This window comes from Gymnodraco acuticeps, unplaced genomic scaffold, assembly GCF_902827175.1.
Source record: "Gymnodraco acuticeps unplaced genomic scaffold, fGymAcu1.1, whole genome shotgun sequence".
NCBI lineage: Eukaryota > Metazoa > Chordata > Actinopteri > Perciformes > Bathydraconidae > Gymnodraco > Gymnodraco acuticeps.
The window spans coordinates 1,459,363-1,487,321 of NW_022990042.1; the positions used below are offsets into that span (position 1 = coordinate 1,459,363).

Genomic DNA, 27,959 nt, shown 5'->3' on the forward strand with positions numbered 1-27,959 from the left:
GACATTAGAAAAAATGTGTTTCATTTACAATATGAACATATAATGCACTTTAACTATTATAATGTTTAATAGCCTATAGAACAGACAACAACTCTTCATGCAAATCTCATGTTAGCGAACACAAACATAAAGAAAACATATTATGTTAACAACATATTCATATAACAGTTTTACATACAAAACGTCTAAAATAAACCATCAAATATCCCCAGGAAAGCTTCCTCTTCTTTGCAGTTTGTGCTAAATATAAAAAAGAGGGTGAAAAATGTGTACTTTAGTCAAAATGCTTTAATGGAGAAAAAAGAACACTGTAATAAGTCAAAAAAGCCTTGTTATAATAGTTTCCTCTACCTTCTGTTGACAGATGAGCTGCTGTTGGATGGGAGGCTGTGTGAGAAGAAATCAAACCCTCTGGTAGTAGGGGCCACGTTTGGGAGAATTTCTGGGGTCGTCACTGTCATCCCTTCTTGGAATATGATTGGTCTCTGCAAACGGAGGAAGACAGGCATGTGCCATAAGGGCCAGCGTTTTGAAGTTCATTTGATTTATCTTAACCTAGGAGTAAGTACTGATTTGGTAGTCCCAAAATCCCATCAGCAAAACAGCAACCTTGATAACAAATGTTGCTTTTTGCCATATGTGTTGTTGACATCTAAATGTAGCCATGCAGACACAATAACAGTAGTAGATGTTCAAGATGTTAATAAGGCTCCATTGTGTCTCTTATGACCACAGTAGGATTTTCGGTTAAACAAATTAGAAACAGGTCTGTATGTAAAATAATATTATCCATGTAGATCTCTGCATGCGCACACACACACACACACACACACACACACACACACACACACACACACACACACACACACACACACACACACACACACACCTTTATATTCCAGTCGAGTGTGAGTCTGTTTTGTGGTTTGACTGTGACCAATGAGGGTCGTGGATGTCTGAATCCAGGACTTAAAGTTGGTGAAATTGACCTAAAAGACAAAAATATGAGAAATGTTTTACTACCTTAGCTACAATATAAAAGCAAAATGAATGATTGTGTTATTTTCTGGGATGATATTTGACATATTTCACACAGTATTTGTTTTTCTTGTGTTACAGCCACACCTTAATTGGAGATCATTTGTGGACATTTGTCTGCCCTTACCTCAGTGGTGTTCTGGTGATCCGGGGTTTGACTTGTGAGCGATTGAGGAGTGCTGATGCAGATGCTGCAGCAAAGCCTACACATGAAACATCTGGATTCTTATCAAAATCATTACAACAGTTGAGTCATAATCCCTCATGATCATACCTGAAGTAAGGTATTACTCTACCTGTCACACTGTAGTTAACAGACTGCTGGACTGTAGGTACAGTATTGGTTTGATACGGCATCTCGCTGGCATTCACCAAGTTCTCATCATCAAAGTCTCCCCAGTCGTCCCATTCATCTCCCAGGTCGAAGCAGACAGTGGGGATGTGTGAGGATGAAGCGTTGTTGCGGTGAGCGCTCAGGTTTGGCACAGCAGAGGACCTGTTGCTGTAAGCGGAGCTTTTATTGGTCTGGTTTTCTAGAGGTTTGTGGTTCACTCCAACACTGTTTCCTGTGTTGCTCCACGTTGAGGAACCTAAACACGGATAAATAAATAAAAAGGATGAATACACAGTGAAATGCTTCTGCACTTTAGGTTTTGTTTTATTCAATAAAAAAATAGTATCCCCCTTTTGAAGACCATAATTGGTGGTATCGCATGTTTTTATCATTCGCAGCAAGCAAGTGCTCCAAAGGCATAGACGATAACCTTGGCCAACTAATATAGAAAGACTAACTTTTTTCCGTGATTGCTGAAATAACACAAACAAACTGTGTAGAAACAAACATTCCAATTTGGTCCCTGCTAAGTACATTTTTCTTTATTCACCTTCTGCTCTTACTATGCTTCTGTGATATCCAGTACAAAAGTCCATAGAGTGGCGAAGTCCCTCCCCTTCCGGTGGACCTCCATGGGACCTTATTTCTGAATAAGTATGTATTGAAGTCAATGGGGAGAGAAAGATTATCTTTCGATCCCGTTTGAATTGTGCCACGAATTACACATATGATGTTTGTCAATTTAAAAGATAATTTTGCAAGTCAACATTTTTTAAATGTGTCGTAAAACTGTGAAGTAACACTTTTGTGTGAAACCGCTCAATGAACTACAACTCCCGTCTCGCACCACACACCAAGATGGCCGTCACGTTGGAACATCTCACTTCTTTCTTTCAGAATGAGGCGAAAAGTATTAAAAGAGGAGAAAATCACTCCAAGTCTGCACGTTGAGAGCTGTGCACACACACAAGGGGAGTTAGTCGGTTCCGTAAGAGCCAGCATGCGGGACCGGGATTCTGGGATTTGTAGTCTTTCTAGTTGCATATCTTTCATAGTCTTATATTTCAACAGTTTTACGACAAACTGTGACTTTTTTGACATGGAAATAATTTTTTAAGATTGACAAACATCATGTGTGTAATTCGTGGCACAATTCAAACGGGATCGAAAGATGATCTTTCTCTCTCCATTGACTTCAATACATGCTTTTTCCTAAATAAGGTCCCATGGGAAGTAGATGGGCGGGACTTCACCTCTCTATTAAGTTCTGTCCAAAAAAATGTGTGTCTACAAATTTCACTGACTAAAGATTTGGTCTATTGTGAATTATGTTTAGTCCTTTCTTGCTAACTTTGACTTCCCCTTTACAGTAATATACTTTTACAACAAAGACGTCGAAGTAAATAAGATATTGTTTGATATTTTAAGGGACAACTGAAACACTCTCTTTGTTGGTGCTTTTATGGATGCTCCATCTAAAAGTGGACAAAGAAAAAAGATTTTCATAAAGCATGTTAACCGTATCCTTATAAAACTTACAAATGCACTGCACCATGCTCCAAAGGGGTTTAATGAGCTCAGGACAATGTAGACAAACTGGCTGTGTGTACATTTTTTTAGTTTTGTAAAAATCAGTTAAATCATGCTAAACCACCAGTTTCTGTCTCGTGATGAGTTAAGCTGTTTAACAATACCATGGTGGTAAGTGTGGGACACAGCAGGTGTCGGGACAGCCTCCTCCACATAGTCATCGTAATCTGAGGGACAGAGACATACAATTAAAGATAAAGGGGTGAGCAAAATGCAAATGCAATACTGAGTTGTTCAAGTCATGTTTCCCACCATCAATGTGGTCCAGTGGAACTCTGTCTGGTAGCTGAGTGAAGTCTTCCCCCGTCAGATCCACCGTCTCAGTGTGAGGTCTAACTGAAGCTGCATACTGACTTCCTTCGTACCTTCATCACATAAAACAGGTCATGGATATCATTTAGCATCAGTTCTTCAGATGTCATTGAAATGAAACTTATTTTATTGTCACACTTTTTCAGAATGTCATTTGCAGCTGTTAATAGACTTGTTCTGGTATGAGCACTTATGAATCAGGGTGTTAGATGTCAGTGTGACTGTGAATACCAGGAAGCAGTAGGTAGCCTCTCTCTGGGTTGGTAAGCAAACTCCTGCATGTTGGCACACACAGACTGCTCGCCCATTTTCATCTGAGGAAACACAATAAGATGTTTTATTATCATTGCGTTTAAACACAAGACATTTCTTCCACTCCAATGCACTCCACATAGCAGCATGTATTTTAAAGAAATGATAAAAAAGTCAAACACAAGATGTATACAGATCAGTAATAAAACACTTTTTAGATTAACTTATGAGCAAATAAGAAGAGAAATGTATTGTTTGTCAAAGTTAAGCTATCTTATTAAAAAGGATTCAAATGTATAGTCAACTGCCACCATGGCGGATTATATTAAGAAATGTTATTTAGAAAAAGCAATTCCTACGATGAAAATAATCAAGGATTAACATATTCCATATTTCAACCAACCTGTACTACGTCTTTTTTACCATTCTAATAGTATCCTCATAGTTTAATCCTGTATAATATCTGTTCATGCATTATGATGTTACAAATATGGGGCTGTTTCATTGTGGCTGGTTTATTTCTTGTTTTTATTTGTAATAGATGAACTTCCCGACTTGTCTCATTGACATTTCTTTCATTCTTTTGTAGACTCAATAAAAAGTGTATTTTTAGAAAAAAGCTTTGTATCTAATATTCATTTACCACACATTGAATAGTGTTTATTCACTTCAATTCACAGACGTTTTTGTGCGATGGTTATTATTTCAAAGAGCATATGATTCAGGCTTGGACCGACTCCATAAAGTCCTACTGGTTTCCTCCCTCACCTTGAGCCGTTTGACAGGAGTCTGCCCGAGTGTGTCACTCCTGCACCTCAGGTCTTGCAGATAGGAGGAGAAACTGGATTCTGGATCGGATAACCTCTTCCGGGCCACAGTGACACCTACTTTACCTTGAGGGTGGAGAGAAGACCTCAATGATCATGACAGCCAGTCAATACAATCAAATACGCACACAGTGAAACACGAAGGATTGTACTCACAGCATTCGTGGCCACAGAGATCCTTATTCCTGCAGAAGTGGTTGCACTGTCTTTTATTGCCTGAATCTGAAGAGAAAAAGTCATCACAAATATCAACTTGCCTTCAGAGGTTTGAAGTAACTAAGTACAAGTACTGTACTTGAGGTAATTGTACTTTACCTGAGTATTTCCATTTTATGCTACTTTGTACTTCTACTCCACTGCAGTTCAGAGGTAAATGGTGTACTTTGACTCCACTGCATGTATTTAATACATGTAGTTACTTCACAGATGTGGATGAATGATGTGAAATATAACCAAGTGTTGAATCAGACTTTAGTTCCACCTGGAGTAAATCCACCAGCTACCCTGCAGTATACAAAGTCATTCAAACTAGCTGCACCTTTACCAGCTTTGAGAACACTTTCATGATCAATCATTATAAAACACATCATATATATTATTCTGAAATGGTGCATAATCTGCACAATGACTACTTTTGGTACTTTAAGTATATTTTGATGCTAATACCTTTGTACTTTTACTTTAGTAACATTTTGAGTGCAGGACTTTCACTTGTAACTGAGTATTCCTTCACTCTAGTACTTCTACTTTTACTCAAGTACAAGATCTGAGTACTTCTCCCACCTCTGCTTGCCTTTGAAAACATACTATATATCCATAGACACAGTTTCATACTTCAGCATTAACCAAATGATCAGTAAGAAAGTGTAGTGCCTTGGTCCGTAGCAGAAACAGATTGAGTTGCAGCCGGTTTTGCAGACAGAGGATTTGGTGCAGCGTGCGCTCTCTGTCCACTCGGGTCATGCAGAGAGTGGTGTGGATTATCACTTTCAAACTTCCTGGCTCCAGAAAAGTAGACGTTAAACTTCTGTTGGATGTCCAGGCCCACTGCAGGACAGAAAAAAGGCCAACATGCTCAGTGACTGCATCCTTGCACTGGCAGTCCAGTTAAAGAGTTTGTACCCGGGCCAGGGTGTGCAACAACAAAATATACAGTTGGAATTAGGATTTGCTTTCAAAACATCGGAAACAACGACTCCCTGAAGATAGACCCCCTACTTTAATCCATTCAGCTTAATATAAAACCGATTATTTCGGATTTATTTCATGTTCATCATGTTTTGTAATTGACTCTTTTAACATATTTCCCATTTCGTTTCCCCCCCTATTTTCTTTAGTTTTTATTAATATTATTTACAGCAGTACTTGATAACTCGGTTTTTACCAAATGTTATTGCTATTTCATTTAATTCTATTTTATGTATGAACTTGAACTGTTTTTTTTACTACATTACCATTATGTTATCTCTACAGAGTTGGGGGGTGAACTTGTTTTGAGGAGGGAAAATAACACTGTATATCTAAAAAAGCCTTTTGTAATATTCAACACAATGCTACTTTCTTTTCAATGGTGTGTAGCAAAGATTATGTATAAAATACAGCAAAATAATAGAAAAAATGTCACGTTGCGGTTGACAAACTGTGATATATATTGTGGATATATTTCTATGTAAAATTCAAAAATATTTCACTGGTTTACCGTATTGTGAGCTGATGAGATTGACGCTGATCCCGCCTCCTATTGAGGCCTTCCCCACTTCAATCTTCTTCGTCCAGCTCCCAGACTTCAGCAGTGCCAATTCCCTGAAAAAAAAGATGATGCCTGCTGAAAATCCATAATAACTTCCAAACTAGTCTCTGTCTTTTTGCACATAATGGTGAAAGGTCTGGGTTCTAAAATAGTGATAGTCATAGAGAAAGAGAGGGTATGAGAAAGAAAACAAAGACAAGAAAACGGTTTTATTTCCTCACGTGAGTTTCTGTAGGAAGACCACCGTGTTGTCAGAGTTTCCAATAATCAGAGAGACATAGTTCTGGTCTGGGGCCTTGTTCCTAGACAGCAGCTGTGCTTGGTTTTTTAGGGTCACCTTCACCACGATCTCCGCCGTAGCACAGCTATACCTTGGAAGCTGTGAAAAAGCAACAACTTGTTAATAATGTTAAGAATAATCAGAGTTAAGTAGCCTCACTTTTAATAGGATAAGCTCAAGTGTCACCTACAAATGGTCAAAAACTCAATGACATGATGTAATATAACATATGCGTGCCTTTAATATAAAACCCTGCATTGTGCTTTACCTGGTCCAAGGTCACTTCGTATGTTGGGAGATTCATAACAGACTCTTTGATTTGGTTGCCAAATGGTGGATGTCTATTGACGATCTAAATACAATATATATAAAGTTAGAAATCACAACCAAATACTTTATAGAATAATTATTTGAGAATTTAAAATGACACACATATATGGAGACATATCTGGATCACAGTTGAAGTAATTGTCACTGATCCAGCTCAAACAATGGAACAATTGATGTCCGAAAGCTGTCCCGTCTTCATGTGCACTGAAACTAACTGAAAATAACCCAGTGTTCAATCATGGGATCCAATCCTGTGGCTTGGACGGTACCACATGGTCTGTATCAGATGTTTGTTTTTCTATTCAAAAATGTTTAATGGACTTTTTTGAATGAAGCCTCAAATGTCCATGAATACAGGTGCATGTCACCTTCTGACACAGAGACAACTGTTGTTTAACTGTACAGAACATGTATCCTTTGAAAAGGCTAGACGTCAACAAATATGCATTAACCTTCCTATTGTCTTCGTGTTCCCCCCCTTACTTTGGTGTTCGCGGTCAAATTTGACCTGTCCTGTTTTAACTGCTATTAGATTAACACAAAAACCATTAATCATCACCACATTTCATTTAACACCCTTTCAAACTGTACATATTGTATCAGACTGCTGGTATACGTGAAAAACTGCAGTAAATATACAAAGAATAGACATTGAACATGTATTGCGTGTGCCAGGTGTGATCCATGTGGGGGGATGGGCACATAAGGGGGGGAACACATCTAGAGTATGTGTGTGTGTGTGTGTGTTTTATATCTGATCCGGATGGTTACTAATTCCTTTTCTTTATGGCGGTCATTTTTAACCGGGAACACCATGGGTGTTCACTTTCAAAATGCAATGAAAGTGGTGATCAGCAATTGTATATGTTCAAATGTCTACTGTGAAGGATATCATAAAGCCTTAATGCAATCGAATGTAAATCAAAAAAGTTAAGATTGACGAAAGTAGTAAATCGGTCAGATTTGACCCGAAGACAACAGGAGGGTTAAAGTAAAAATATTTTGTAAGATAAAAACATTTTAGAATTTTGGAAATGATTTGGACTTTTGCACTGAGGACTGAGACTAGGACAGGGAGAAGGGAAGAGAAGGTGTATTGTTCATTTCTCAACATTAGGAATGATACATTGAACTATAGTACAACCCTAGGAGCCAAACATCACTACCCTCACAGAGGAACGACTAGGGATGGAAAAAGATAAAGGCAGTGGGAGGGAGACTGACCAGCTCCAGCTCTCTGGGGTTGCTTTGCTCTATTTTGCTGAAAGTGGTGAGTCCAGCATTCACCATGGCAGTTGACAGTGTCTGGCCTGAAAAACACAGTGAATTATTATCAAATGTTAAGATTTGGTTTGAAAATGCATGTGAAAAGCCCTAGATTTAAGATCTTATAATATGCTATGTGGATGCACCTATCTTCTCCAGCTGTTTGGAGACGTAGGGCGAGTTTTCCCACAGTTTAGCTCTGAAGCACTTAGCCAGCATCAGGGAGTGGAGCACAGCAGAGAAACCTGTCTTGGATCGGTGACTCAGAAACTCTGACAGGCCTGTTCAGCATCAAAATACAATCAGAGTTTAGACAAATATCAATTCAAACAGAGTGTACATTGTTTGTTTGTTATCCCTGATTTTAGCAACGTACATTTGCTGATGCGCATCCCATTCTTGAAGATCCTCACTGTGTCCTGTGTAAGCCCAAACTCTTGGATTGAAATGGAGCCCAACTGAGCCTGGATCAAGCTACAGACAAGACGAGGAACACAACATATACATAGCAGACAGTCCAAAGGCATTTCATAATATATATTCTGCAACAAAATGCATAAACCAATTCCATTCCATTAGCTTTCAATACAGCGGACATGACAGATAACTGGGCTCGATTTGTCACGATATTCAGCTCAATAAATATAATCATCATTTTTTGTGGTTTACTGTTTATACATATTTCCTAGTTTTCTCAATATAACTATTATTAATTGTCTTTGGTACTTGAATTCATTGCAATTTGTATGAAATGTCATTGCTATTTAATTTAATTGTATTTATTTACTTTCACAGTAATATCATTTATACTCAGAAACTCCACAGGCAAGGCACTAAACACAAAATACGTATAATGGACAGTTGATTAGCAATTTCTAAAATATATTCTGCAATAAAACCATAAACCAGCATTACTTATTATTCAAACACTGCATGAATAAACCTACCAGTTCACTTTCATCTCACTGGATCTGATCTTTCCTTCCATTGGAAACCTGGAAGAATGCAGATAAATGTTATTCATGAGTATACATTCCAAAATAGGGGTAATGATTTAGGCTATTAGTGTGTGACCTGATGGTGATCCTGTTCTTGTCTCTGTTCAGAGTGTTCAGGAGCCTCTTCTCATTCATTCTCAGCTGAATGTCGCTGAACTCTCTGCTCTTGGACACCATCTCAATCTGCACACACAGCCATGTTTGATCTGAACACTATTTTCTTTGCCTTGTCTTACCATTATAATAATGAAAATAATGTCCTTTTGCAGGAAGCCAGCCTAACAATAGAGAAAGTTACTATATGTGCATTTGAATTAAAAGCATTGCTGTGCAGTGTTCTCAGGAACGTACCAGGTCGGACAGGCTCTCCGTGCCAGACACTTGGCTGAACTGTTTCATGGTTTCAAAGGCGACACAGAACTGAGCCATCAACCTGCCGCTCTCTATGGGGAACACAAGACAGGACTACTTCACACTTTTCACTTTCTAACATCTGTTGATAGTGTACAATATTATTGTAAGCAATCATTTAGGGAAGGTTTATTCTCTAGTCTTTATCACCCGCCGTGTGAATCTGAATGTTTCTCATGATTCATCTCAAAATGGATTCTCAATTTAGAACACAGCGCTGTTCAAAGTGTTGTGGCAGCATGAAAGCTGAGTAAATGGTGTATGAATCTGGATTATTGAGTTTTTATATCTGTCGGTTTTATCAACTGATTGCAATATTGTAAATATACAAAGGCAAACCCAAAACAAAAAGCATCATTTATTTATTGTAAAATGTCACAAATTACTAAAAACGTTGTCAGTGCCTTGATGAAAAGCAAGTTCAAGTTGTCGTAGTTGTATTCTGCCTATTACATAAATAAAATCAGTAAGCTTAGGCTAGCTGCCTTTTTGTTTCTCAGATGTTTCAAATATAACATGTATTGTACAAACATTGTAACACTGTACAATTGGTCTTTTGTATGATTTATCATCAAATCACACAATAATGCTTGATACAACTACGACATGGTGTGTATGATTACTGTCAATCAAAAAGGTCAAATGTCATATACACAACTACAGTGCAGTTGAGTGTGATGAATAACTTGCATGACAGGTTCCTAAACATCAGTTGTAATAAATAGACTTTTATGTAAAAACAAATCTTTTACAAAATAAATCTTTGTAAGTTGTGAATCGATTCATAGTCTTGAGAAGCTCTACCCTCACATTCATTATTTATGTATTTCCCAACTCCTACTTTTAAAGCCCAGTGAAAAAGAAGACTAAATGTAATCCTCACTTTGAACATAAGTTAAAATGAAGAAGGCACTCAGTAAGCGCACATTGGGCATTTTGCCAACCATTCACACTCATCTCCTCTCTACCTGTTGGTTTGATGTTGATATCCTCATCCATGTGGATCAGATCGATGGAGGACAGAGAGTTGAGGTTCTTCAGACAAAGCTCTATGAGAAGGGACACAGCAACTACTGAACTACAGTATTTAAGTAATGTGGACAATTGACCCAAAAAGTCAGATTACAGACAGAAGAACAGCTTGGATGATAGCTGGCTTCAACAGTGGTTGAAATAGTTTATTACAGTATTATTCTGATAACAGAATGCTACCTTACTGATGGGAAATAGGGAATACAAAAAATGGTGGCTCACCTTGCAATTTTGCCTCAATCCCATATCTGTCTAAGTCGGCGGAAAAACCTGAAATTAGAGTCAAATCAGTTTTTTAAATACAGTTATGACAAAGAAGCAGAACATTCATTTTGATAGGGTTGCGTGTTTTGAGCTCCTACCGTAGTGTGTGGGGTTCTTGAGGGCTCTGATGTAGAGGAGGGTGGAGCGGATCCAGTCCAGAGCCATGTTGACATCGCTGATGGTTTGGAGAACAATTTCAGCATTCAGGTGCTCCACCAGGTGGGTGTGTAAGCTGGGGGAGGAGGGTGTACTGTTACCTCATGTGCAGGGTCGGGTCATGTTACTTTGAAATGCATTCATTGCTGAAGTACAAATGAAATGGCAGCGTTGGAAATAAATAACATCATCTAATGGAGAAAAAAATGAATCTAAACTGAATACATTTGGATTACTTCCAATGTAAACATTGAACATTATAGACACACACATATTTGTAAAGTATTTATATTCTTTTTTCTCTTGAAACATCTCTTAAAGGTCCCATGTCATGGCCATTTCTACTGATCATAGTTCCATTGTTGAGGTCTACTAGAATAGATTTATATTGTGCAATGTTCCAAACTCACATTGGTTTCTCAAACAGCATCTCTGTATAGTATGTGTATTCACTCTCTGTCCTACACGGCTTATTGGAGCTCCTGCCCCCCCCCCTCCCTGTGAGCCCAGTGGCCGTGCGAGACAGTGAGACACAGCGAAACCCAGCCCGAAACACACACACACCCGCAGCCTGGCTGGGAGTTTGTGTGTGTGCCCAGGCTGAGGTCCGCGGTGACTCGCCGACCCCACACCAGTGAGCCAGCTCACAGTGTCCCGCTCCTCGCAGCAGCGAGTCTTGCAACGTCCCGCCGAATGTGTGTGTGTGTGTGTGTGTGAGGAAGTCCGCGGATTGGTCCAAACGTAACGGCTTCACTATACCCAAATACGTCACTATACCCAAGAAGTAAACAATGGAAAAAGAGAAATCTCCAACGAGGCGTTCTGGGGCAGCACAGACAGGTCTTTTCTGTGTTAGAGTTTTACTCGCTACAGAGAGTACTTTGAGGGTTTGACTCTGCAGACCGTTTACATGCAGAAAAAGCTACATAACACACAAGGGGACGGGTAATAACCGGAAAAGCATGACATGGGACCTTTAAGATTTAAATACATGTCAAATTTTGCATATTCATCATTTGCAATTGGTAACTCAAAAGAGTCCTACAGAAACAGCACTTCAGATATACTGTATGTATTTTACCCATGTGGGTCATTGTACATCTTTTTTGCAGCTGTTTTTTTAATCATAGCCCACATAGGGGTTTTGCTATTTTAATTAACTTTAATAATCAAAAATGTAACCAAGAAATCCTTGACAATGTAACTAAATCTCCTTAATGACCTTATGAATCAGTGTTGATTATAGGTACTTATGTTATAATAGTCTGATGTAATGCCAGTCCTACCCAACCCGGCTCAGGCTGAGAGGAAAGAGGAAGAATGTCAAGTGACGGAGCTGTAATACCTGCTCTCAATGATTTCCGCTCCATTCAAACGATTGATGTATTTGTCTCTGGTTTGCATCTTGGTCATAATCACTGCAGTCGCTGTTGTGTCAAACTACAGGATGAAAGACAGAAGTTGGTATTTAGTTTGTGCCTCATACTCATGCTGTTGCTATCTTTATGAATCAGGTTAATGTGTTTAGACAGTTACAGTTATCTCCATAACGGCTTCAGATACCACCAAAGGTACACTTTTGAAACAAAGGCACATATCTACACTTTGTTTTGTTGTGGTGCACCAGACCTTATTTCCTCATGCTAAGGGAGATAAGTAAAAAGAATGCATTATTCCATTGTTATTCTGCCATTACTTGTGGTCTTCCTGCTCGGCCTATCATCTGCAGCATGTCAGCCTCGCTGTACTCCTCACAGGAGCCGGACACATACTGCATGGTCGACTTGATGACCACCAGATGAGCAGGCAGGTTCACGCCCATGGCCAGAGTCCTGGTGGTAACTGGTGTATTATAAAAGAAAATAGCATACATTCAGTGCTCATAAAAATACAATGAATTTGATGATGTCAAACTGTACCAAAGTTCCTGATCGTGCACTGTTATGTGAAATAATATTATGCTATATTTTTTATATAGTTTTATATAGTTGGCATATAAAAAATGGTCACTGCCAAAGCGTATATGAGATACTTACCGTATTTTACCCTCAAGAGAAATCTGATACTGTTGGTACCTGTGAATGTCGTTAGGTATGTACATCGTAAATCCCTGTATCTATGTTGTATGAGGTCCTTTTTGTTTTTCTGTTTTCTGTTTTTCTGTCTTCATGTGGAACCTACTTGCAGCAGGTCTCTCTTGAAAAAGAGATCGATGATCTCAATGGGATTCACCTGATTAAATAAAGGTTTGAAACGAAATGAAGAGGACCTATTCTGCTCATTTCCAGGTTCATATTCATATTTAGTGTGTCTCTACTGGGACATGTCTCCATGCTCTAACGTTCAAAAAGCTTTTCACCCTCTGTCTGAAACCAGAGCCCAGTCTGCTCTGATTGGTTAGCTGGCCGGCTCTGTTGTGATTGGTCAACCGCTTAGAGATGTCCAGTGATGTCATTATGTTACGGAAATAAACAAAGGGGTCCAATGGAGGAGTTTCAGGCAGGGGGGGGGGGGGGAGTGTGTGGGAGAGAAAATCCCTCTGGAGAGAACACAGGGATTTTTGCCTTTCCAGAGCATTTACATGAAAACCTATAGAACACACTAGAGGAAAGGGAGCATAATATGGCCTTCTTTATTAATCAATGGAAATACTTTTTTTGAATCTTTATTGTAGGTCTGAATTAAAGAGAATAACATAGGATAAAGGTTTTAAACTCTTATTTGAACTTAGATTCCCACAACTGGTGCATATCAGTCAATAAGGGTAGAACAACATAATGGTTTGTGATTGGCATACAAACCTACCAGTATAGATCATTTTAAGTTGTGTTCTCTGCAATTGAACAGGCATTTTTGACACAAACCTATAGTAACAAAGCTTGGACTAATGCCATGCAAAGTATAAACACAATATGGGTGAAGTCCATTCAGATGTTGTAACCCGTGGCACTTGTCTTTCCCGTTTGTGTATGCAGCGTATAGAAAGTAAACTGTCATGCTGGAGGGAAGAGCAGGGAGGACCCAAGTGCAGGACACCAAAAGAACTTTAAAAGGAAAGTCCTTTATAAACAGTTGTCCAGGAATAAACAGAGCTGGGCAAGGCAAAGAAAAACAAAACAGAACTCTGTCTCATTAACATCAAATATCAAGGACCCGACAACAACAAACAGAAAACCAGAACTTCAATTCATGCAAGACTAATCACAAGGACAAGACACAGCTGGGGAGGGAAGGCAACACTCATACCTCATTCACACCAACGGTGTTTCGGGGCCGGTTCGGAGCTGGAGCTTGAAAAGCACCGGGTTTTCCTGTTCACACCGCAGCGGAGCAGCCTCTTAGCTCCGGAATCCGGTTCGTTTCAAGCACCAAAAAATTGTTCGGCTAGAGCAAAAGCACCACATACGTCACGCTTACGTCGAGGCGGGGGCGGGATCAACTCCTGAACAACAACAACAAGCCGGCGTTTTATCCAGCTTGTACACAACGATGGAGAAACTTAACAAGCAGTAGTGATCCACTGAAGAGACCAGCTACCTACTGGGAATCTGGTCTTCCGAAGAGGTGCAGAGGAAGCTGGAGCACAATCGGCCATTGTTGTTGTTGTCGGTGTCAGCTGTGAGGGGTTTCCGCGCGGTTTGGCTTTATGAAGCAGGCACGCAAACGGTTACGTCATGACGCAAACGATGACGCAATGATGCAGCACCAGTCGGACTCTGGGCGGTGTGAAAAGAGCCTCCGCTAAACCGAAGAACCGGTTCTGAACCTGAAAAGCTCTAGCACGGAGCTTGAACCGGAGTTGCGTTGGTGTGAATGAGGTAACAGAGGCACCAGGTGAACAGGATCAGGTAATCAAACAGGAGGGACAACACAGAGACAGGAAGTGAAAACAGACATAACACAGGGGCTGGACACTTTTCAAAATAAAACAGACAGATTGTGACATAATCGTGCTGCACACTTATATAGTCACACATCTATATACAGCACAAGATAAAAGGACTCACAGAGGACGGGCAGGTCTGACACAGTGAAGGCCTCTTCTATCAACTTCCTATCACACAGGTCAACTCCTGCATGGTGGTATCCCACTCCAAACATCACCAGATCTGGAATACAGACATAACCTCAGAATCATGTTCAACAGTTCAAATGAAGTTCAAACAATCATGTTCTGATATACTGGCTCCTGACATGGTTCCAAAAGAGCACTCACCTCTTAGTTTTGAATCCAGAATAGAGTTTGCATACTTCATCAGCCTTAACAGATACAAAGTCAAGCAAGTTCAGCTAAAGCTTTATATTAAACTGAGCTCAAATGTTTGATGAATAGATGAAAACATGTCATAGATAAGTCAGAAACGTACCTCTGCTTGTGCTCAATGCTCATAATGAACCGAGCATCCTTGGCCAGAACTGCAGCTGCCTGCTGGACTCCTTTCCTTGTAGAGCAAAACTACAGAATACCATCATTATTAGATTATGAAGAAATATAATTACACCATTTTCAATAATAACATTAGAATATTATCCAATAAAAACAATATGTGGCTTGATTTCCCCACCACGAGTGTGGGCTTCTGGTCAGAGTACGTCTGTATGATGTTGGCCATCTTGTAGTTGAGTGACAGGTCGAACTTGAACTCTGATTGGTTGGGACTGGAGGGGAATCCCAGCACCACCTTCTTCAGCTTCACTGGACGGTGGCTCTCGTCCATTTCCAGATATGTGGCCGGACCGCTCTCATCAGACAGCCAGTCTGCGATCTATCAACACAACATTAGAGCCGAAACAATGAGCAGAGCAGCTGATTTACAATAGGAATACAGTAAAGACACACAATTGTTTCCATCAATTAAAGTACAGTACTTAGAGATGTGCCTTTCTTAACTGTTGATACTTAGCTTTGAGTTGCTACTTTTTTTTATTCTTGCTTAAGATGTGAATCTTACTTATGTCAAGTATACCATCAGGACTCAACAATATCTTTTAAAAAGTGGTTGCATGGCATCAACACTTGGTTGACAAAACTGAAAATATTGTTGCCATTTCTAGTCAATTTATATATCAAGATACTTTGCATTTATATGTCATTTTAATAATAAAAAAGTAAACCTAAATAATAATTAAATAATTAAACCTTCATTACGGTAACCCAAAAGTCAAAGATGTCGGGATACTTTGCCTCCCAAAACGTCAAGATATCATTTTGGTTTTTAATTTTTGGTTTTTATCTTTGTCAGTTGAATCAATTTGCACATTCCGTTGTGATGTTGACACACGAACGTTCATGCCAAGTTGTCTGGTCCTGATTGTAAGAGCAATATTTAAGATCAGCAATGCAAAATATATTTTAATATATTTGTTTTTTTTACATGTTAAAAGGCAAAGATAAAGAATTGGTTGCCTATTTCTAAAAATGTGCTAATTGAAACCTGGCATCCTGGTTACTATCACACCCTGGTCATTATGAGAGATTTGATGTCACTTTGAAAGCTGCCTGCTGCTGAATTATTTTGCCATAAATACATTTCTCAGCCACTTACATCCGAGACGTTGGGGATGGTGGCTGATACCGCCACAAATCTCATGGAGAGGCCTGTCTCTGTATTCTGTGCTGTTCTGTAGGCATGCACCGCCTTCATCCTGCTCACCACTACTTCCAGCGTGGCACCGCGGGTCTCATCCTTCACCACATGCACCTGGAGGAATAACGTGCCGTTACACAGGTGGCTTAGGAAGACCCCTTAAAGCAGGGGTGTCAAACTCAATTTCATCACGGGCCACATTAACATTATGGTTGCACTCAAAGGGCCGGTTGTAACTTTAAGACTATATAAAAATACATATATAAATATTTAATATATATAAAATAATGTATTATATTACATTATTGCCTCTTCATTGGATTATTATCGGATAAGGTAATAACTTCATAATTAACTACGTCTGAAAGCAGAAGTCTAGGGCAAATAATTGCAAGTCTCTTCAGTGAGGATGTCGCAAAATGATTTAAAAAGAAAAGCCAAATTATGGAAAAAAAAGTCACAAAACAAACAAAAACATTTTGAAAAAAAAGTTACATTTAAAAAAAAAAAAGACAAATTTGAGATGCATTGTGGGACATGTAGGTTATGGACAATGTGCTTCTGTAACTCGGCATGTAACCGTATAATAAACATATTATATTCTTTGCAAGCTCTTGTGGGGCCACAAAAAATGAAATCACAGGCCGGATTTGGCCCCCGGGCCTTGAGTTTGACACCCCTGCCTTAAAGGCTCCACACAGAGATGTCGGTATGTAGGTCAAATCAAATAAAGCTATCCTTTAGCCCTGTATTCCATTATTAACATCAGAAGGTGTATTTCAGGTCCTATGCATTCTCATAATACACAGTCCCAGGACATGATGTACTATCATTTTAATGACTAGCCTCAAGTGAAATGAAGTGCTGAGGGCAGAGGGTAATTATGTGGCATCACACACTGCGGCATAATAAAACACACTGTAGACAGTGAATCTTCTGGTGCACAGTGAGCATCCACCTCTGTGCAGGAAATAAGTGCCTGATGTAATCATATACTGGAAGTCTAAATAAAAGTGACCCAATAATGTCATGATGTGACCAAAATGTAATCCTGAAAGATTGTGATACCTGTCAGGTGGGTATTTTTTCAGAATTGATGTCATAATTTTGAAGGATAATGTTATAATGTATGTGTGAAAATGTCCACTGGAATGTTCATGTTTAGAAATGTAAGCTTGAGGCTTTACGTAGAATTTGGAATTCACAACATCTGCGTTGTTATCAGGCAGAGATAAAAGTCAAATCCCTGGAAATAGAAAATGAACCCGCTCATAGCCATGCTGATTGCTCGTTGTTAAAGGATGGTCCATTAGACTAGAAATTATCTTAGGTTGGACAAAAGAAGAACATTTGCTTTTATTAAATTGCCATAAGGGATTTTTCTTCTTAAAGTAACATTTTGGGCACCTTTTATCCCCCTGTTAATTTATTTTCGAATAAGGCAAAGCTAGCATCAGTTTGTGTTAAGAACGGTACTGTCACGATTCTCATGTTATGTCACGTTTGTAGTTTTGTATGTTTGGGTTTATTTTGCTGTTCGGTTCTCCCTGTCATGTTTTCCTCCTTAGAGGTTTCTCAATACTCAAATTTCCCCTCCTCGGTCCTCCGGTAGTGACCCGGAAATGGATTTCAGCGTGCCATTTTGAAGGACATCTAATTTCTCTAAATGCACATCGAGGACCGAGGATCGAGCATCGAGGAGGCTCTCTGGAGGAGCTCTAACCGAGGAGACACTGATGCATCCTCCACGGCTCCTCCACGGATGCATTTCCGGGAACGGTGGAGGCGTGACGCACGGCCGGACTTATCTCAGCCAATGACAGCTCTGCATGCATCCCTTGGATATTATATTAGTAACTGCTTTCATCGCAACGCGATGTTTACAGCTGTGAGGTCCGTGCAGAAAGCAGAGCAGTGTGTATAATATATATCACTCAGTATAACAGGCCTACATTACTTTCTGTATTTGTATGCTTTAGTTTAGTAGATATCTACAAACAAAGAGTCGATATTTAGATATCTACAAACAAAGAGTCGATATTTAGATATCTACAAACAAAGAGTCGATATTTTTCTAAGACCATTTAGTGCTTCACATAATAAAATACACAACGGCTGTAGCCTGATTGTGCTTTAGGAGCAGTAGGTGTGTGTGGTAGTGTGTAGGTGTGTGTCTGAGACGGGTCTCAGTTGGTTTGGTGTCCTATGCTTATTTTTAATACTTGTACAACTTTTGGCCCGTAATTTCAATTCCCCATTTCAGCGACCAGAGAGAGGGGGGGGGGGGGGGGATATATCCAGTCTCTGATTGTGTTACGTTATTATGAGATTGCTCTCATACTTGTTTGATTCTGAAATTGTATATATTTATATAAATATATGTGTGTGTATATGTCCGCATCTGTAAGACCAAGATTCCAGCCCGTGCTCCAGTGGTTCCGGTTCCAGTGCCGGCCCACACAGCCATGTTTTCGGCCCCAGCAGCCATGGTTCCGGCTTCAGTACCGGCCCCAGTAGCCATGGTCCCTACTCCAGTTTCGGCTCCAGGACTGGCTTACCGGCCGACGCCAGCTCCCCGAGTCCTGTCGATGTACCGGCCGACTCCAGCACCTCGTCTCCTGTTGGCTCTCCAGCCGACGCCAGCTCCCCGTGTCCTGTCGGCGTACCGACCGACACAAGTCCCTTCTCGAGTCCCCTCTCGAGTCCCCTCTCGAGTCCCCTCTCGAGTCTCTTCTCGAGTCCCCTCTCGAGTCCCCTCTCGAGTCTCCTCTCGAGTTCCCTCTCCAGTCCCCTCTCGAGTCCCCTCTCGAGTCACCTCTCCAGTTCCCTCTCCAGTCACCTCTCGAGTTCCCTCTCCAGTCACCTCTCGAGTTCCCTCTCCAGTCACCGCTCGAGTTCCCTCTCAAGTCTCCTCTCGAGTTCCCTCTCAAGTCTCCTCTCGAGATCCCTCTCAAGTCTCCTCTCGAGATCCCTCTCAAGTCTCCTCTCGAGATCCCTCTCAAGCCCTCTCCCTACTCAAGTCCCTACTGAAGTGCCGTTGGAGGTTCCGCTGGGGGTCCTGCCAACTCAATGTCCTGTCCCGTTGGGGGTCCCACCGACTACTCTTCTGCCGGGGGTCCTGCCAACCCTATGTCCCGTGCCGTTGGAGGTCCCGCCGACTGCTCTCCTGCCGGGGGTCCTGCCAACTCCATGTCCTGTCCCGTTGGAGGTCCCGCCGACTACTCTTCTGCCGGGGGTCCTGCCAACCCTATGTCCTGTCCCGTTGGAGGTCCTGCCGACTACTCCTCTGCCGGGGGCCCTGCCAATCTTATGTCCTGCGCCGTTGGAGGTCCCGCCGACTACTCTTCTGCCGGGGGTCCTGCCAACCCTGTGTCCTGTGCCTCTGGGGGTCCCGCCGACAACTCTTCTGCCGGGGGTCCTGCCAACCCCTTGTCCTGTTCCGTTGGAGGTCCCGCCGCCCCCTGTCTCGCCGGGGGTCCTGCCAACTCCTGGTCCTCTTCCGTGAGGGATCCTGACGAAGCCTGTCCCACCGGCTCCGGTTCCTGCCCGGCCTCTGGAGCTGTCCCGTCAGCGCCTTCCTGCCCGTCCTCCGGAGTTGTTCCGTCGCCGCCTGCTTCGCCCTCGAGCCCGGCCCCCTGAGAGCCGCGGTCTTCGCCTTCGAGCCCGGCCCCCTGAGAGCCGCTGTCTTCGCCCTCGAGCCCGGCCCCCTGAGAGCCGCGGTCTTCGCCCTCGAGCCCGGCCCCCTGAGAGCCCGGCCCCCTGAGAGCCGTGGTCCTCGCCCTCGGGCCCGGCCCCCTGACTCTTCCTGCCGCTGCCTTCGCCCTCATGCTCGGCCCCCTGAGTTCGCCCGCTGTGGTCCTCGCCTCTCCATGGGCTCTGCCTTTCCCCCGGGCCGTCCGCCCGAGACCCCCACCATGGACTCTGCCTTGCCTCCGGGCCGTCCACCCGAGTCCCCCTTCTCGGCTTCTGCCTTGCCCCGGGGCCGTCCACCCGAGATCCCTTCCGGGCCCTCCGCTGTGCTCCTGGGCTGTCATCCCAAAACCCGTCCTCCAGACCCCCTCCACCCACCCTGGTGGCCATAGTTTTGTTTAGTTTCCCTGGTGTGTGATTGTGTTCACCTGTGGCCCTTGTGTTTCTCCTCCCCTGCCCGGCTGTTTCTCCTCCTGTGATTACCCCTCCCTGTATTTAGTCTTGTCTCTTCCTGTGTTCAGTGTTGGTTCGTCTTTTGTTTGTGACTGAGTTCACCGGTGAATGTTCTGTTTTGTCCAAGTTATTTTTCAATATCCTTGAAATAAAGGTTAATCTGAGTTATCTGAATTTGGGTCCTGCTTCCTTCACTCAACCGTAACAGGTACAGTCACATTTCTAAAACATTAACATCATTAGTTTTGAAAATAGAGCCATCTAATGGTAAATTATCCATGAGAACACAATTAGATATTAAATTATTGGTCCAATATCATTCAGGACATTTAATGAGATCTTTGATCAGGTTAGGTTTCAATGTATTAACATGTTCAGGTGTCATGACAGGGTTCCTACAGAGATTAGTAAGAAGATTTAAAACATAGATATGAACAATTATTTGAAGATTTGACTGACCATGTCTAAGCTTTTCATTATAGTATTACTATATAATAATGGCAATTGAAATATCTACTTTCAAATTTTCATTTTCTATATTATTTGTTATTTATTTAGGCCTCTTGTTGCACTGGACCCTTTGTTGCTGTAACACTGCAGGTGAACTAATGAAGGATTCTCTAAGACTTTAGAAATATTGATATTATTCCAATAGCAGTTAATGCCTTATGATACATTTATGAATTCAAAGCCTTTTAAGACTTTTAAAGGAACCCTGTATAACATTATTGGATGCTGCAGGCTCTGCAAACAAAGTATCTGACCTCATCGATAAGGAAGAGCCTGACCAGCTGCAGCAGGCAGTTGTCCTTCCATTTTCTGGTCATGCTGTCCCACTTTTCCTGTCAAAATAAAGTGAAATAGAACATGAAATACTCAAAAGTAAGTTCTTATCACATTTTATTGTTGCATTTGTTAAATTAGGACGCAGTGTAGTGTCACACACAGGCGTGGTCAGGATGATGTGGGAGTCCTGGATCTCGAAGAAGTCATCGATCTCCGTGTCGCCCGTCAGCTCCTTACAGTTCAGCCCCAGAGGCCCAAACTTCTTCTTCCAGCTCTCAAAGCACTGACTGCACAGTGCTTTGATGGGGGCCACTGACAAGAACACACAGGGAGTGTTATTACAAAACACTTCTCTGCTCCTCAGAAACACATACATCTAGAACTGAATCCAAAATCAAAACACTCAAAGTAAAGCAAGTCAGAAGAAACATTTTCAAAGCCCCAGTGAATGATTGAATCAGGAGTGTGTGTTGAAACACTGTTGATCTTCACTAACTTTGTTAAAAGTCCCATGTCATGCTTTTCCGGTTATTACCCGTCCCCTTGTGTGTTATGAAGGTTTTTCTGCATGTAAACGGTCTGCAGAGTCACTAACCCTCAAAGTACACCCTGTAGCGAGTACAACTCGAACACAGAAAAGACCTGTCTATGCTGCCCCAGAATGCCTCGTTGGACATTTCTCTTTTTCTTCCTGGGTACAGTGACGTGCCCATACCCAAATGGACCCATTTGTCCAAATGGACCAATCCGTGGAGCCGTTACGTTACGTACGTGGAGCCGTTACATTTGGACCAATCCGCGGACTTCCTCACACACACTCAATCTTTTCTCAGCTGCAGCTCCGCCGATTTCTCCTCCCTGAGACAGCGGGACGCGGCGAGGCTGTGAGTCTGTGTTTTTCAGGCTGGATTTAGCTGTGTCTCGCTGTCTCACAGACGGCCAACTGGGCTCATAGGGAGGGGGGGGGGGGGGGCAGGAGCTCCAACAAGCCGTTTAGGACAGAGAGTGAATACACATACTATACAGAGATGCTGTCTGAGAAACCAATGTGAGTTTGGAACATTGAACAATGTAAATCTATTCTAGTAGACCTCAACAATGGAATTATGATCAGTAGAAATGGCCATGACATGGGACCTTTAAGGCTGTATTTCATAGTATAGGATTTCTTCCACATGCTAGACACAGATGCTTTGTTCATATTGGCAACCTTTATATAGAACAGGAAAGTAAATCTGTGTTTTATATTTTCAATCAGTTATAAAGTAAGACAAACATATACATATACCAAGTTCTATATTCTTTGGAGTAAGGAAAATATAACACTTTTTCAGGAATTCTTCTAAACTTTCTTAGTCGGAATTGTTTCTTCCAATGCTAAGGCTGGAAACAAAAAATGCTGTGACAATAAATCCTTACTCTAGGCCAAATCTACTCTGACTTGAGCTTTGATGATGTATTTAATGGGTTTACACAATATTATCCTCACTATAGACAGCTTTGACGTTATTCCAGGGCTCTGAGGTCTCCATTAACAGACGGATTATGGCCAGCTCAAACAGAACCGTTTTACCAGATCCAGTAGGGGCACATGCCACAAAGTTGTTACCCGTGTAAAGAACCTGTGAACACAGCAAACAAGAAATACACGTTATGTTATTCATAATCCTCAGATTAGTGTTTTATAGAGGTTTTCAAGTAATGCTTACATCATCTAATGCTTTGGACTGAACGTAGTTGAAAAAGGGGAACTCTTTGAAGACGGATCTGAACTTTGCTGCTGTGTTAGCATGGTTCAGGAAATTGAGAGAATCAAACAACATTTCTTGCAAAATTGGAGAAGCATTCAAGTACAGTTTAACAATTTGATATTGTTTTGCCAACCACAAAAAGGATACGGATTTCAGAAACTGGTCTCAAAACTCCAGACCCAGAGGACCCTAAAATACAAAATATTACACACGTTAATTTTCAGTCAAATCTCACAGATTTAATAAGAAATGTTAACATTTTTGCAGGGTTTAAAATGGACAGTTTTTTTTTCCTGGTGAATGTTGAGTAAAATTGCAGAAATCTTTTTTGTACTTTTTAATGGCAGAAATTGTTTAGTAATTAGTGTTTTCTTACTTATCTTAGTAGTTCATTTAATATATTTTTATGTCGACTATTCCTGTGTTTTTATGCAAATATGGGGCTGCTGTGGCTCAGGGGGGAAATGGGCATCTACCAATCAGAGGGTCAGAGGTTTAATCCCCATCCCCTGCAGTCAAAATGTCCAGAGGTGGAAGAAGTACTCAGATCTTGTAATTAAGTAAAAGTAGAACTACCAGGAATACTATAAGCCCTGTAATCAAAGCATTACTCAAGTAAATGTACAAAAGTATTGGCATCAAAATATACTCAAAGAACCAAAAGTAAAAGTATTCATTGTGCAGATTGGTCCATTTCAGAATAATATATATGATGTGTTTTATAATGATTGATCATGAAAGTGTTCTCAAAGCTGGTAAAGGTGCAGCTAGTTTGAATGACTTTGTATACTGCAGGGTAGCTTGTGAATTTACTCCAGCTGGAACTAAAGTCTGATTTAAGAGTTAATTAGATTTCACATCATTCATCCACATCTGTAAAGTAACTAAAGGTACTAAATACATGTAGTGGAGTAAAAGTACATGATTTACCTCTGAATTGTAGTGGGGTGAAAATACAAAGTATCAAAACATTGAAATACTCCAGTTAAGTACAAGTACATACCTCAAAATGTTACTTAAGTACTTTACTTGAGTAAATGTACTTAGTTAAAATGTGTCTCTGGTACATAAATAAATAATATGATATTACGAAAATAAAAGGAAACGCTGCATAGTGTATGTGTCTACAAAGGCACTACTGTTACTCTGTACAGCTTCTACTGTTTTTCAACCCACCACCTAGTGCCTAGTATGTTGCATTACAATGGAGCGGTCACTGAGGGGAGTTCACCTCATTTCACCTCATCACACACAAACACAATGTGGCAGCTGCTGCCGCGGCTCGACCTGGGCATGCTCATTACAGTAGCTGCAGCACTTTACAGAAGCTGTACACGTGATTTTTGGTGAACCAGTAAGGGACACAGTGTCTTTGACTGTGTTGGCGCTGCGTTTCCACCTTGTATGTGAAGCGGCTGAGGCGTCATGGGAGGAACGAAGGCTCTCTTTGTGCCCTTGTCCTGCGCCTCAGCATGTGCCGCCTGCTGCGGGGGGCGGCCGCTCACTGCAGAGAAAACCAGAGGAGGGGGAGGGAAGTTGTTGTTTGGGGAGAAAGGAGGAGCCGCCTGCCTAACTGTCGCCCCTGGCAGATGAAGAGGAGGAAGAGGCGCTGTCGCCATGGTAACCGGCCTGAGAAAAGTTTGAGGTCTGGATGCTGTCTGGCTGCCGCTGTTTCCGAGGTCATGTTTGTTTGACGAGTCACCTCCGCTGTTCCACACCTGGACCTTGAACAAGCTGTTTTGGGAGGGAATGAAGAATTGATAGAGGGAGGAAGAATGAGAGCACTGCCAGTTTTGAGGCTGCGTTGGAGGATATGGGGGACAATTTAGCATATTTTCATTATCTTTAAGAATTGTCCACTGATTTGAAAAAGCGAATCTCTTCATGGTGTACTTTAGATTCATTTTCACTAAGCATATCATGGGTTTCAACCATTTAAGGGATTCAAAGTGTCCCCACTTCAGAAAAAGCAAAAATGGATGCATTGCTTTTATTAAAAATTATTAGAACTATTTTTCAGTTTGTCACATATTGTCATTTATTCATTGTACTAAATGTTTTAATATATATATTTTTATATTTACATTTGGTGTAAAGTATTGTCTTTATTCTTTTTTAATGGTAAAATATTTTTCTTTTTATAATCGTTATATTTTTGACCTTCTCTTACAACTTATTTTCTTATGCACAAAAGCAAATTCCTTGTATGTTTAAACGTATCTGGCAAAACAACTTCATTCTCCCTAAAGTATATTTGATTAAAGTTAATTATATTAAACCATGCTAATTTAAGCATTTATTAAATGTATGTTTTGCATCCGCCACCAAGACGCAAAATCCTTTTTGGCCTGCTTTCTTACAGCCTCAAGGCCATATATAAATAATTGGCAGTTAAAACATTTGAATAATAAACCTATACTGCCTCCAGGTGCAGATTTCATCACATCTTTCAAAATATGTACAAAAGGGAGACTGTCCATAAACAATATAGTCTTGATAACTGACACTTGCCTTCTTCGTAGAGGTGGGCTTTTGCTGCCATCAAGAGACAAACACCTCCTACTTATGGCTGCATGACCAGGCTCCTGCGGGGTTTCATCCCCAGTTCTGGCGCTATGGCAGACATCCTGAGAATAATCCCAGAAGCCTTCACCTCCCCAAAGGCCATCACTTCTGCTGCTGATATTTCTGCCATCCTGAGTTTGATCATTCTCTTTCTCATCAATGTTATAATTGTATGGACTGTTGATTTTTGCTGGTAAAGCCTTGAAGCCAGCTGATCCTTTAAAAGAAGGCTTGGGTATTTGTGGGAAACCTGAGAGTAATTTTAAAGAAGGAAAACATAGTTATATATACTGTTACAAAGTAGGAAGTAGATGTGATTTGGTGACATCTTTAATGAGGATGTATTATGCTCATTTTTCAGGTTCATATTTGTATTTTGTGTCTCTACTCTCCATGCTTTAATGTTCAAAAAGCTCTTTACTTTTCTCATACTGCCTGTGCTACAGCACCTCTTTTCACCCTCTGTCTGAAACTAGAGCGTAGTCTGCTCTGATTGGTTAGCTGTCTAGCTCTGTTTTGTAGCTCAGTTACACATACGATTATGAGAATATATCATAAGACACAGAACCCGGTTTGTTTATGCAAACCATGGAAAATTGGGAAAGCTATCAAGCCTTTTGTGTCAGTGAGTCACACAGTTACATTTAGTAGACCAGATACTGCGCAGTTTACTCAAGTCAAGTGAAAAGGAATTCACTCTAATCCAGAGCACAACATACTGTATAGAGAAGAGAGAGACTCTGCCTCCTTCTGCATATCCTGAGTGGCTGGGACCTGAGAAAGAGACGGAGGCATGTCCAGGTGCCATGGGCTGACCTCCTGGTGCAGTGGCTTTCTGGCAAATACAATCCAGAAAGAAGAAAAATGCTTCAGCTGTGAGAGGAAAGATGCTGATAAAATGGGGCATCTATTTGTACTCACACTTTGTGGACAATGGGTTTCTCAAAAAACAGATTGTCCAGGGACAAGGTGCAGTCATCGGAGTCCAACATCTCATCAGGTCCCAGAGGCGTGCACACATGTGAACGCAAAGCTGGGCAATGCCAATCAATCGCTATGGGTAAATGGTGATATATGGTTGAACAAGAAAACAAACCAAAAATACTTTTATAGATGTAATACCAAAGCAATAAATGAGAAGCTATTTCTTTACAATATTAGTTCTGTGGCTGAGATTTATTTAAAGGTCGAATGAGAGGAAAACACCATAGTTGCTGCAACCTTGGAGGCTTTTAAACGTTTGTAGTTGTCTGAATTAACACAACAAAGCGCTCTTATAATATTTAAATACATTTTCCAAATGAGTTTATACATGATATGTTTCGACACACAAAAGAGTATTAATAAATGTATGGCTTTCATAGAAATACTGTAAGCAATCTTACTGCTGATTTAATGTGAATTTAAGCATTTAGCATAGCTACTTACAAATACCGTGGTGGTAAGTAACTAAGTACATTTACTTAAATACTGTACTTGTGTACTGTACTACAATTTTGAGGTACTTGTACTTTAGTTGAGCATTTCCATTTTATGTTACTTTGTAGCCTACTTCTACTCCACAAACATCTGACATACCTGAATGCTATATAAGAAGACCACCTGCTGAACCAAGACATATGAACAATGTACATTCCATTATGACTAATGTAGTTAGTATCTCAGTTAAAATACTAAGTAACTACATTTTCAGGCTAAAAGAGTGAAACAACTTTGGCTTTGTTAGCTTAAGCTAAGGCCTTAGCTACTGAACAACCAGCTAGCAATATTAAAATATGAAGACATTTAAACAAAGGCTATCAGTTAACTGCATACTTGCCTAACAGTTTAACTAATTACCTATATGAAAGTTATCTGTACTATTTTCTAGCAGTGAACTTACCTGTGTCAATGTTTAAATGTATTCCAGGGACATTACAAATCAGTTGTTAAACATTGACCTCACTAGCCACATTCGACATTTTAGACAGCGCCGAATACCATGTTGCGTTCAATAACAACAATATTAAGTAGCATATTAATATAAACAATACTGTTTTTTAAAATAAAAAATATCAGCTGTAGCTTGTTGTTCTTATTAAAATATAAGTTGCCCAACTAGAACAAATACTACTTTGAAATGAATTTTTTTCTATGTTGAAGGTGTATTTTCTGCTTAAAACACACGTCACTGTGAATAACTTAACCGGCCGCGAAAGCAACAAAGACCGGTGAGAAAAATACAACCATTGGGGGATAGTGTAACATCTCTCCTGTGTTGGCAAACAAGTATTGTCTATGTGTGAA

General features: G+C 40.8%; 1 protein-coding gene across 2 annotated transcripts; it reads right to left on the reverse strand.

Moving 5' to 3' along the window:
- Positions 1 to 13: 13 nt before the first annotated feature.
- On the reverse strand, positions 14 to 27,947 carry hfm1 (helicase for meiosis 1). 2 transcript variants are annotated; one of them, XM_034215425.1, is made up of 40 exons: positions 27,556 to 27,947; positions 26,595 to 26,727; positions 26,393 to 26,508; positions 25,620 to 25,923; positions 24,508 to 24,842; positions 23,256 to 23,297; positions 23,067 to 23,137; positions 22,847 to 22,979; positions 21,518 to 21,669; positions 21,336 to 21,413; positions 16,387 to 16,542; positions 15,406 to 15,606; positions 15,208 to 15,296; positions 15,057 to 15,100; positions 14,848 to 14,949; positions 12,537 to 12,682; positions 12,186 to 12,280; positions 10,783 to 10,916; positions 10,643 to 10,690; positions 10,357 to 10,437; positions 9,329 to 9,420; positions 9,054 to 9,160; positions 8,927 to 8,974; positions 8,356 to 8,453; positions 8,126 to 8,260; positions 7,938 to 8,023; positions 6,652 to 6,735; positions 6,325 to 6,482; positions 6,053 to 6,156; positions 5,227 to 5,400; positions 4,510 to 4,575; positions 4,295 to 4,419; positions 3,506 to 3,588; positions 3,215 to 3,327; positions 3,067 to 3,129; positions 1,335 to 1,628; positions 1,166 to 1,241; positions 890 to 989; positions 352 to 485; positions 14 to 240 (listed from the first exon to the last, which is right to left on the reverse strand). In XM_034215425.1, the coding sequence occupies exons 2-40, from the start codon at positions 26,663 to 26,665 to the stop codon at positions 186 to 188; spliced, it is 4,593 nt and encodes a 1,530-aa protein (XP_034071316.1). In that variant the 5' UTR covers positions 26,666 to 26,727; positions 27,556 to 27,947; the 3' UTR covers positions 14 to 185. The 2 variants fall into 2 exon arrangements, with proteins under 2 accessions (XP_034071316.1, XP_034071317.1); XM_034215426.1 differs by lacking the exon at positions 6,652 to 6,735.
- Between the last annotated feature and the right edge of the window lie 12 nt (positions 27,948 to 27,959).